The sequence below is a fragment of the Schistocerca piceifrons genome, chromosome 8, assembly GCF_021461385.2.
Source record: "Schistocerca piceifrons isolate TAMUIC-IGC-003096 chromosome 8, iqSchPice1.1, whole genome shotgun sequence".
NCBI classification, from domain to species: Eukaryota; Metazoa; Arthropoda; class Insecta; order Orthoptera; family Acrididae; genus Schistocerca; species Schistocerca piceifrons.
The window spans coordinates 89,889,318-89,902,434 of record NC_060145.1 but is presented as its reverse complement, the minus strand read 5'-3'; the positions used below and the strand labels follow the sequence as shown (position 1 = coordinate 89,902,434).

General features: G+C 45.8%; 1 protein-coding gene across 1 annotated transcript in view; it reads left to right on the top strand.

The window, feature by feature from the left end:
• The window catches only part of LOC124711829 (dehydrogenase/reductase SDR family member 11-like), a 102,971-nt gene that overhangs the window by 38,776 nt on the left and 51,078 nt on the right, over positions 1-13,117 (top strand). Inside the window, exon 3 of the mRNA XM_047242056.1 lies at positions 9,896-10,025. Coding sequence (XP_047098012.1) covers positions 9,896-10,025 — 130 coding nt within the window. The remainder of the gene's footprint in view (positions 1-9,895; positions 10,026-13,117) is intronic.

Genomic DNA, 13,117 nt, shown 5'->3' with positions numbered 1-13,117 from the left:
CGGGTCGCCACGTCCTGAAGGGACGAATTTTGAAAGTAATAGTGTTCAATCAACTTAGAACAGATGATGACACTGCGAGGTGCCTGGATTAAGAAGTGTTTTGTGGACACTTTCATTCTAAAGATCTGCGTGTGGCTTGATTACGCACTCAACCGTTCCCTCCCGTCCCGCTTTCTAACTATCATGATAACTGAAGCGCAAGGATAAATACAAATGGAAACGATTAATGAAGTTACCCTGTAAATGATAGTTACAAAGACTTGCATACAAGCAATAATTAAATTATGAAGTAATTAGTTTCCTTAGTATAATAATGTGTGACGAGGGCCACCCGTCAGGGTGCAAGTCTTTCGATTTGACGCCACTTCGGCGACTTGCGCGTCGATGGGGATGAAATGATGATGATTAGGACAACACAACACGCAGTCCCTGAGCGGAGAAAATCTACGACCCAGCCGGGAATCGAACCCAGGCCCTGAGGATTGACAGTCTGTCGCGGCGACATATTTTTTTTTTTTAATCTCATTTTGTTCGTTTTCGTTCGTTGTATCTGCTCTGGGCGGACGTCGAAAGACACCCGTTTCAGTTCGTTGTTGACCCATTATCTCAGTTTTTTTTTTATTATAGAGGGCAACTAGCCCTCTGACTGAACACGCTGAGCTACCGTGCCGGCAACAGAGGATTCTCAAACAATGGTTCAAATGGCTCTGAGCACTATGGGACTTAAAATCTGAGGTCATCAGTCCCCTAGACTTAGAACTACTTAAACCTAACCAACCTAAGGACATCACACACATCCAGGCCCAAGGCAGGATTCAAACCTGCGACCGTAGCAGCAGCGCGGTTCCGGACTGAAGGGCTTAAACCGCTCGGGCACAGCGGCCGGCAGAGGATTCTCAACAACAAACTTTATTTTACCGGGCATCGAGACAACCAACACTGGTAATAGCACAGAGATACAATGATAATACAACTTAATAATCGTTCAAATAATAAACAAAGTAAAAAAATTTCAGAAAAATCTTGTAAAGCAACAAACGTAACGTTTAAGAATATATATTTCAATTTAAGACAAATGGAAGTAATTTCCTTCAGTAAACGGTTTTTTTAACTTGGAACTTAGGCTTTTTCTTGTGGCAAAACTTAGTTGCAAAATATAGCGTTTATTAAATAAAAGAAAACAAAAGGTTTTAAGAAAGGACGTTACAGATGTTCTACTTGTTTGGTGCAAATACTTTAGACAAAATTATTTGAAAGAGAACTAAGAAGCCTGGCGGCTCCGAAAGGGTTTGAAATGTTTTGAATAATTTAAAACTTCAAAAACATTTTATAAAAGCTACAGTTTTAAATCAGATAAAAATTTCTTGAAAGTAGAATACATGTATCAGTTACTGCTCACACTTTGCAACGTTTCGCTGTCATAGACCTACATAGTTGTACCGGCAACGCGTGAGGCGCAATCCAGCAGGCTTAGAAAACGCCCCACCGGCTCTGCTAATATACTCCGTCCGTAAAGAAAAACCCGACACGAATTTCTTCTGTCCAGGTGATTGAGTCAGTACACTTGCTAGCTCAATATAAAGTGTCTCCAGGAGGAGAGACAGAGAAGAGCGCCAACAGGAAATCTTGCTTCCGAACGGCACAGCGCTCACACTTTCCTAGTCTTACCATCCGCGACCCCTACCACTGTCGAAAGTTTCCAATCGAAGGCGGCCTCGTGAACATGCACCAGTCGTAAGATTCAAGGAGCAGTGGAAAGTTCCCCTAAACTGACGACAGACGTATCCAATGGGGACTTGTCCCGCTATTTTCAGGACGAAGGTCTCTGACGTCACAGAGCCTCATTGTGATTGTGAACTGCCCAGTCGATTTCTTACCTCTATGGTGGCCCAGGAAAGTAGTCCGGCCCACCGCTACAAATCAAGACCAAAAGTTCATCGAACTGCCTGTATCAGAGAGTCGCACACAGCGGATCGTCCAGTGCCAGCTTCCGTAAGATCGGGATACATTACTTGCTGGCGGAATCGGCCAAGTTAGGCTGAAACGCCAGACTACCGCAAAGCGACTAGATCGGCATCGGGGCCGTCGCCTTCCCAGTCGCTTCACAGTGTGTACTACAGACTGGAATGCAACTCTGGGCCCAAGCGCAGAGGGATGGGCTGGCCGCTACTGTCCGCGAACACTAGAGAATTCGCAGAAATGCCGCTCGAGAGTCAGCCAGCCTCTGCCTTCAACGGACCCCGCCGGTATCCTGGCTCTGCTGTAGACCACCCAAAAGAAGGCTATCAGTGCCATAAAGAAAAAAATGCAGAGTCCCACACCAAGGATGATTAGAGTTATTAGTACACATTGCATTACCTGGAATGAACTTATTCGGCCTTCTCCCGTAGAGACAAGATTAAGTGACAATGAAGGTGGCAGAAATGAGAGGGGACATGCTAGAAAAAGCATGCAAAAAGCATGTCACCTCCCATCATCATAATCCCACAAACGTAATTATAGCTTTTTTGTATCAGATGAAACTAGTAAAACCTTAAACGACTTCCTCTTCAACTTTACGAACCTTGCAAAGACAAAATGAAGTTAGTGAAATCTGGTTTCGCAGGATAGAACGAATCAGGTTATGGTTGTGGAGGGAGCCGTAATCAGATACTGTTAGTTGCGCAAAATACGCAGACTTTTATTTGCCTAAGAACCACTTAATTACACATTGCCTTAGAAGGATCAAATTAAAACAATGCCTCTGAAGGCCTAGTTAAGAAAACTTGCAATACCTCCTCGGCTGAAGTTCCAAAACCACACCAAAAACAAGAACGACTGAAGGCCTTAACACAAGTTATAAAAATTACTTTAAAGAAAACACGCAGCTGACGGCCGTACTTAAAAAAATATTTCACGTAAATACTTGGCTGAAGGCCACACACAAGACATTTGACAACTCAGGGCTTAGGGCCTGTGTACCAAAAACTTAAGATAGAGCAAATTTTTAAAAGAATTAGTTTTAAACAAATCAATTTTTAAAATTCTGATTTAAGATGGCTGAAGGCCTTATCTTAAAAATATTTCACGTAAAAGCTCTGCTGAAGGCCACACTCTGGACGTTGAACAACTCAGGGCTTAGGGCCTGAATAACAAGAATTTCAGATAGACAAAATTTCAAAATTTAGTTTTTGAATAAATCAATCTTCAAATTTTAATGTCTTATTTTAAAATTAAAACAAACTTAATTAATAGATGGCTGAAGGCCTCACACAGTACATCAGACTAAAATAAAAATCACACTCTAAAACCAACAGAACAGAGGTGATCACAAGTGTTCCAAGGGTCGGTCTTAGGAGGTAGCTCTAACGTAAGGTGAGGTGAGACAGGCAGCCAAGAGTAAGGTTAAATAATCAGATGGCAACCCTACCCAGGGACGGCTGAAGGACCGACCAACAACCTAATCAATTCCCTTCTGCCCAACCAGTGGTATGACAACGGAAAATATCAGCTGAGACCGAAGATACCAGCAGCACTACGTCTTCAGAATTGGCGTCTAAAAGCAGCCAAGGCACAATAATCACTCTTAAGAAAAAAAAAATAAGAACAGACAACTAGAAGGCTGTCGAACTACACGCCTTGCCGGACAGCATCAACACAACGAGGAAACACACACTGCTGGAAAACTACTCTAACGACCAGGGCAGGTAACTGGGGTGTTAATGACCATAAGGCAGAAAGTACCGCTGGTGCACTTCACTGATAAGTCACAACCAATTTAACAGTTAAAGACCATACAGGAAGATGGCGGCAAAATTTCACCGACTCCAACACATGATACATTGCTGCTAGCCAGAACGGCCCAGGAAGCAACAACCAACAATGAATGAAGAGATGTCACAGCAGTTGAGGTTTCATAACAGGTTAACTGATTACTCAACTTCAGTGTCCAGGTTTGGTGGACAACGGACTTCGTACCTCTCGCAGCTACAGCCTCACAATCTAAATCCGTGTGCACGCCGCCAGCGGTCCCGGCCTGACCTCGCGCCGCAGAGGCTTCCTCGCTGCTGTGTCCCAACCAACCGACTCCGTGCAGCACGCAGACAGCATTAAAATAGCTACTCAGTCATACCACACAAGCTACACATGGTTCCGCGAAACACTTCCACAAACAACTTGAACAATACTAAAACCGGTCACTGTGGAACAACTAGGAGCAATCACAAGTCGACACACACACAGAGAACAAGGAAGCGGCCGGCGACCAAAGATAGTACGACAGTCCTCTTATCGATGAGCAGTGCTGCTGCCACTCAAGGGCAGGCAAGTCAGCAACTTAGTGACGCCAGTAAATAGAATAGGAAACGAGAAGGGAGTACCGCCAAAACAAGATGTTAAGCAATAATGGCACAAACACGAGCCGCGCACGGTGTCATTAGATTGAATTACTTTAATCTGAATCTAAAAAATAAAAGTGATATTTAAGCAGTTACTGTAACAAAGCAACCCTTCAAAATTGAGTGGCGACACTTCTCTATTTTCATAAACCACACAAATACTGCATTTACTGTAGTTTCTGTTTCACACAGTAAATATTAATTTTAAGGTAGATTTTGAACAATATACTAGTTTGTGCTTGAGATGAGATGTTAACGCTTTTATAATTAACTGTCAATACATTTAAGCAAAACCATTTCTCAACACAATTTCATTTAAATTGAGTCTGGCTTTCCTGTACGCAAATAATGAAATAAATTGTCTGTGGCTTGTCTTGTCAGAAGCAGTGAAGTTTAGAATATATTGCAAAAAGTGCCTCTGTAGAATCTTCAAGTCTCTTATTAACTGGATAGACCAAAGGCGACGCAATGTCTACGTTTGATACGCATTCTTGAAGTAATACAGTGTGATTCTTGCAACACTGTATTTTAGGCTGGGAAAGTCTTGCATCCACTGCTACAATTTGCGAGAGACAACAGACAGTCTAATTACCGACTTCTTCCATAATTTGTGCCAATGTTAGCAGAAATATTTAATGCGATGCAGAGCGCACCAGTAACGAGACCTCACTCTAACACTGCTGGCTCTGTACTCATCACAGTTCAGTCTGTCTGCAGTACACTTCGTTACTCGTAAAAGGTTTTCGCAAAAAGGAAAACGACAAGGCCTACCTGACATCGCTATCTCGCCGCTATCCACTGGGTCTGCATGCGGCACATTTCCTTTCGTAGAAATGGCGTTCACGAAACGGAACGACAAGGGGAAAAGCTTGGCTGCCTTCAGGTCTAATGGCTTCCTCATTTATTTGGCAGAATTTATCTGCTTTTCGTAATGATAAAATACAATAAAGAGCTCAGACTTTACATATTGCTTTGTTTTTGTATTTATGATGGTTCAGCAATCAAATAAACGTGCATTTCATAATCCACCTATGCCTTTACAATGAGTTGTTCACTCCCCTCGCTATAAACTAATCATTACATAATCATTAATCAGTCAGGTGAGATTTCGACAGCAAACTATGTAAAAGCAACGTTGTTCCGTTACAACCTCCTTCACCTTCGACTCCGTCTACGTCGTAGTTCCATTTTTGTCTTTTGTATTACCAGAAAGTTTGCATCCGTATGCACAGGGTGACAGATAGGCAAGGAATATTTTAGGGAACTGATTTAAAAAGGTTATTACAAAGGCTCAGTCAAATCTTTACAGCCGGCCGGGGTGGACGAGCGGTTCTAGGCGCTACAGTCTGGAACCGCGCGACCGCTACGGTCGCAGGTTCGAATCCTGCCTCGGGCATAGATGTGTGTGATGGTCTTAGGTTAGTTAGGTTTAAGTAGTTCTAAGTTCTAGGGGACTGATGACCTTAGAAGTTAAGTCCCATAGTGCTCAGAGCCATTTGAATCATTTGAAATCTTTACAAGTTTTCTCCTAGAGTAACTTAGGCTCGCCTGAATGACCAAAGGAGCTTGTCTTTCAGAACATAGGTAGTTCTGTCCGGTTAAAGCTACTGACACGAGACAACTGCAGTCTTCTGCTTAAATTGCTAGCGAGTTCACGCCATCGGTTTTATCCAATAGCATGGGTGCGAGGCAGATCACGCGTGTGGATTCTGGAGGCTTCTGCAGAGCAGAACACAGTTGCTGCGGTCTTTTGAGATGGAGACCTCCAGTAGAACAGACGACTTTCACTGGAGGCAGAGCTTCTGATTCTGCGCCCCATGGCCGGCCACTAACAGACCTAAATACAGGGTGTTTCAAAAATGACCGGTATATTTGAAACGGCAAAAAAAACTAAACGAGCAGCGATAGAAATACACCGTTTGTTGCAATATGCTTGGGACAACAGTACATTTTCAGGCGGACAAACTTTCGAAATTACAGTAGTTACAATTTTCACCAACAGATGGCGCTGCGGTCTGGGAAACTCTATAGTACGATATTTTCCACATATCCACCATGCGTAGCAATAATATGGCGAAGTCTCTGAATGAAATTACCCGAAATCTTTGGCAACGTGTCTGGCGGAATGGCTTCACATGCAGATGAGATGTACTGCTTCAGCTGTTCAATTGTTTCTGGATTCTGGCGGTACACCTGGTCTTTCAAGTGTCCCCACAGAAAGAAGTCACAGGGGTTCATATCTGGCGAATAGGGAGGCCAATCCACGCCGCCTCCTGTATGTTTCTGATAGCCCAAAGCAATCACACGATCATCGAAATATTCATTCAGCAAATTAAAGACGTCGGCCGTGCGATGTGGCCGGGCACCATCTTGCATAAACCACGAGGTGTTCGCAGTGTCGTCTAAGGCAGTTTGTACCGCCACAAATTCACGAAGAATGTCCAGATAGCGTGATGCAGTAATCGTTTCGGATCTGAAAAATGGGCCAGTGATTCCTTTGGAAGAAATGGCGGCCCAGACCAGTACTTTTTGAGGATGCAGGGACGATGGGACTGCAACATGGGGCTTTTCGGTTCCCCATATGCGCCAGTTCTATTTATTGACGAAGCCGTCCAGGTAAAAATAAGCTTCGTCAGTAAACCAAATGCTGCCCACATGCATATCGCCGTCATCAATCCTGTGCACTATATCGTTAGCGAATATCTCTCGTGCAGCAATGGTAGCGGTGCTGAGGGGTTGCCGCGTTTGAATTTTGTATGGATAGAGGTGTAAACTCTGGCGCATGAGACGATGCGTGGACGTTAGCGTCATTTGGACCGCAGCTGCAACACGGCGAATGGAAACCCGAGGCCGCTGTTGGATCACCTGCTGCACTAGCTGCGCGTTGCCCTCTGTGGTTGCCGTACGCGGTCGCCCTACCTTTCCAGCACGTTCATCCGTCACGTTCCCAGTCCGTTGTAATTTTTCAAACAGATCCTTTATTGTATCGCTTTTCGGTCCTTTGGTTACATTAAACCTCCGTTGAAAACTTCGTCTTGTTGCAACAACACTGTGTTCTAGGCGGTGGCATTCCAACACCAGAAAAATCCTCTGTTCTAAGGAATAAACCATGTTGTCTACAGCACACGCTTACAGCAGAAAGACGACGTACAGAATGGCGCACCCACAAACTGCGTTGTCTTCTATATCTTTCACATCACTTGCAGCGCCATCTGTTGTTGAAAATTGTAACTACTGTAATTTCGAAAGTTCGTCCGCCTGAAAATGTACTGTTGTCCCAAGCATACTGCAACAAACGGTGTATTTCTATCGCTGCTCATTTAGTTTTTATTGCCGTTTCAAATATACCGGTCATTTTTGAAACACCCTGTATGAACCGCCGTCTCTCCCATTGTGCACCGACTTTAGTTATCCGACTTCCTAGACTGGTAAATTCTTCCCTGGACGCGCCCCTTGTATCCCTTACACCGAAATATACGCTCTTTATTTGACTTAATTTCCTGTTCTGTCATTTAACGGCAGTTCTGGACCCCCACTCACAAGTACTGACCGCTCGACTTCCTGTACATTGTCGTCCCTAAGCCTGACGCAGCAACCTCCATCCCTTTCCCCGCACCTGGTCATTTTCGTGAGAAGTGGGATGTAACAACCTCTTTCATCTTCTACCCGCACATGTTCTCCTATCAGGCGAATCCAGGCGGTCAGAGAAGTCAAGTGCCTTTGTCTGACACAGCTACACACTTTCTGCAGTGAATTACAGTTCGATATTTCATCAACGGGCTAGATGACTTTGTATTAAATGCTACAGCGGGATGATACGCTACTGTGGCGCTGGGATTTTAATTCAAATGGTTCAAATGGCTCTGAGCACTATGGTACTTAACATCTGAGGTCATTAGTCCCCTAGAACTTAGAACTACTTAAACCTAACTAAGCTAAGGACATCACACACATCTATGTCAGAGGCAGGATTCTAACCTGCGACCGTAGCGGTCGCGCAGTTCCAGACTATAGCGCCTAGAACCGCTCGGCCACAGAGGCCGAGGAGATTTTAGTGTGCGCCAGCACTACAGACGTCCACCGGAAGCCAAACGAAAACTGAATTACGTATATTTACTTTTTGTGGTGGTAACTCAAATTTTCTGTCCACCTGCCATGCACGCTACTGGCCATTAAAATTACTACACCAAAAAGAAATGCAGATGATAAACGGGTATTCATTGGACAAATATATTATACTAGAACTGACATGTGATTACATTTTCACGCAATTTGGGTGTATAGATCCTAAGAAATCAGTACCCAGAACAACCAGCTATGGACGTAATAACGGCCTTGATACGCCTGGGCATTGAGTCAAACAGAGCTTGGATGGCGTGCTCGGCCACCATTGACCAGACGTTTTCAGTTGGTGAGAGATCTGGAGAATGTGGTGGCCAGGGCAGCAATCGAACGTTTTCTTTATCCAGAAAGGCCCGTACAGGACCTGCAACATGCGGTCGTGCATTATCCTGCTGAAATGTAGGGTTTCGCAGGGATCGGATGGAGGGTAGAGCCACGGGTCGAAACACATCTGAAATGTAACGTCCACTGTTCAAAGCGCCGTCAGTGCGAACAAGAGGTGACCGAGACGTGTAACCAGTGTCACCCGATACCATCACGTCGGGTGATACGCCAGTATGGCGATGACGAATACACGCTTCCAATGTGCGTTCACCACGATGTCGCCAAACACGGATGCGACCATCATGATGCTGTAAACAGAACCTGGATTCATCCGAAAAAAATGACGTTTTGCCACTCGTGCACCCAGGTTCGTCGTTGAGTGCACCATCGCAGGCGCTCCTGTCTGTAATGCAGCGTCAAGGGTAACCGCAGCCACGGTCTCCGAGCTGATAGTCCATGCTGATGCAAACGTCGTCGAACTGTTCGTGCAGATGGTTCTTGTCTTGCAAACGCCCCCATCTGTTGACTCAGGGATAGAGACGTGGCTGCACGATCCTTTACAGCCAAGCGGATAAGATGCCTGTCATCTCGACCGCTACTGATACATGGTCGTTGGGATCCTGCTCGGCGTTCCGTATGACTCTCCTGAACCCACCGATTCCATATTCTGCTAACAGTGATTGGATCTCGACCAACGCGAGCAGCAATGTCGCGATACGATAAACCGCAATCGCGATAGGCTACAATCCAACCTTTATCAAAGTCGGAAACGTGATGGTACGCATTTCTCCTTCTTGCACGAGGCATCACAACAACGTTTCACCAGGCAACGCCGGTCAACTGCTGTTTGTGTATGAGAAATCGGTTGGGAACTTTCCTCAAGTCAGCACGTTGTAGGTGTCGCCACCGGCGCCGACCTAGTGTGAATGCTCTGAAAAGCTAATCATTTGCATATCACAGCATCTTCTTCCTGTCGGTTAAATTTCGCGTCTGTAGCACGTAATCTTCGTGGTGGAGCAATTTTAATGGCGAGTAGTGTACGTTGTTAATCTAAGGCCACTCTGTGTTCGCAGCTGCACCGACAGAGTCATGGAGGCGCATGCTGGACGTGAACGTACTGGGTCTGAGCATCTGCACCAGGGAGGCCATCCAGGATATGATGAGAAGGGGAGTCGACGACGGGTTCGTCATCCACATCAACGGGTAAGTTGCTGTGGGGTCGCACCATTCCATTATCCTGCTGTTCGCCAGATGACAGCGTGGTGCGTGAGATGGCCAGTGCAGATCACCCTACAACTAAGGCGTTCTCTGAACCACTAATCTTATTAAGGGTGCTGCTAAATTGGGTTGATCTTACACCTACGTTTCCAAGTGGACCAACAGTTCATTATGGACGAGGGTATTCGGGAAAAAAGGTCCGATTTCTAACAAATGTGTCAAACTTAACTTCTGAGGTCATCAGTCGCCTAGAACTTAAAACTAATTAAACCTAACTAACCTAAGGACATCACACACATCCATGCCCGAGGCAGGGTTCGAACCTGCGACCGTAGCGGTCGCTCGGCTCCAGACTCTAGCGCCTAAAACCGCACGGCCACTCCGGCCGGCGATTTCTAACAAACCTAAACCATCACCAATGAAGGTTTCCCGTGAAACTATCTACTCATATATTACATAGGGGGAGGGAACGTGGCGCAGCATCAGACGCCTGCGGAAGCTGTGTGTTAAGGAGGCTAATTTATTAAGTTCTCTAGCCTTTCTATTACGCTGCTGTGAAGAGAAGACTATTCCATGTTTTGCCTACGTGAGCCATATAAAATAAATAAAATAAATAAATAAATATACACTCCTGGAAATTGAAATAAGAACACCGTGAATTCATTGTCCCAGGAAGGGGAAACTTTATTGACACATTCTTGGGGTCAGATACATCACATGATCACACTGACAGAACCACAGGCACATAGACACAGGCAACAGAGCATGCACAATGTCGGCACTAGTACAGTGTATATCCACCTTTCGCAGCAATGCAGGCTGCTATTCTCCCATGTAGACGATCGTAGAGATGCTGGATGTAGTCCTGCGGAACGGCTTGCCATGCCATTTCCACCTGGCGCCTCAGTTGGACCAGCGTTCGTGCTGGACGTGCAGACCGCGTGAGACGACGCTTCATCCAGTCCCAAACATGCTCAATGAGGGACAGATCCGGAGATCTTGCTGGCCAGGGTAGTTGACTTACACCTTCTAGAGCACGTTGGGTGGCACGGGATACATGCGGACATGCATTGTCCTGTTGGAACAGCAAGTTCCCTTGCCGGTCTAGGAATGGTAGAACGATGAGTTCGATGACGGTTTGGATGTACCGTGCACTATTCAGTGTCCCCTCGACGATCACCAGTGGTGTACGGCCAGTGTAGGAGATCGCTCCCCACACCATGATGCCGGGTGTTGGCCCTGTGTGCCTCGGTCGTATGCAGTCCTGATTGTGGCGCTCACCTGCACGGCGCCAAACACGCATACGACCATCATTGGCACCAAGGCAGAAGCGACTCTCATCGCTGAAGACGACACGTCTCCATTCGTCCCTCCATTCACGCCAGTCGCGACACCACTGGAGGCGGGCTGCACGATGTTGGGGCGTGAGCGGAAGACGGCCCAACGGTGTGCGGGACCGTAGCCCAGCGTCATGGAGACGGTTGCGAATGGTCCTCGCCGATACCCCAGGAGCAACAGTGTCCCTAATTTGCTGGGAAGTGGCGGTGCGGTCCCCTACGGCACTGCGTAGGATCCTACGGTCTTGGCGTGCATCCGTGCGTCGCTGCGGTCCGGTCCCAGGTCGACGGGCACGTGCACCTTCCGCCGACCACTGGCGACAACATCGATGTACTGTGGAGACCTCACGCCCCACGTGTTGAGCAATTCGGCGGTACGTCCACCCGGCCTCCCGCATGCCCACTATAAGCCCTCGCTCAAAGTCCGTCAACTGCACATACGGTTCACGTCCACGCTGTCGCGGCATGCTACCAGTGTTAAAGACTGCGATGGAGCTCCTTATGCCACGGCAAACTGGCTGACACTGACGGCGGTGGTGCACAAATGCTGCGCAGCTAGCGCCATTCGACGGCCAACACCGCGGTTCCTGGTGCGTCCGCTGTGCCGTGCATGTGATCATTGCTTGTACAGCCCTCTCGCAGTGTCCGGAGCAAGTATGGTGGGTCTGACACACCGGTGTCAATGTGTTCTTTTTTCCATTTCCAGGAGTGTATATTGTTATTTAGATATTGATTATTCTATCTGTATGATGGTGATTGTGATTGCAATTGTAATTAATATTTTGCTTATCTGGAACGTGGACGTTTAATTGTTCGGTATCAGACGCTTGACAATGGCTTTTTCGTAAAGGCAATGTTACTCGTAGTTGACCGTGAAATAAAACTGAAATAATCGGACTTCGTAATTAAATCGTTTCCAAAGACTGCTGCGGTAGGTGCGGACTCATAATCTAAATCTCAATATTACAATAATTTGCCAGCCATGCCAATACGTCGTACAGAGGTGATTGTCTACTAAACATAAAAAAGTTACACAGTTAGTTAAATCAGATATATTCAATGAATAAGCCTACAGTTCATAATCCTACTTACTTTTATAAATATAAATTCTTTACAGAATCGAGTGCCTAGTGTGGTTGTAACTCGCAGTATTCTTCTATAACATGAAATATGGCGGTGTGCCAGACAATAAAAAAAAATACGTGCTTCTCGCACCACTTCTACCAGAGCTCTCCCTTTCTTAATCAAACATAAGAGTAACGTAATTGTGCTTTTGTTTTATCAGCGACACAGCGCTGCAGTTGTGTGCCATAGGCTTTATTTATTTGTCACTGATTATTTATTTAATTAATATTTTGAGTTTCCGAGGAAACTCACGCTCGGCATGCAAATGTGCCTTTATATTGCCCCCTGAATTGCGAGGTGAAAGGACACACCTGCAGGCGAGCAATTCACCTAAAGGCACAAGAAAATCTAAGTTATCTACAACTATTTACATGACTTACATTACACATTATACACATTATATACAAAATTTGAATGACGCGGGTGCGCCGTAAAAGTTCTTATGTTGGCAGATAGAGTGCGCGCATGCGCAGAAGCGTCTGTGTAACTGCGGCACTGCCGTTATATCGTACAGTTAGATCACGCGGCACAGTATTGCAGATCATATTGTTCGTGTGCGCGCGTTTTTCAGTCGTTGCACAAAGAAAATATTCAACCAAGATTACATATGAAGAC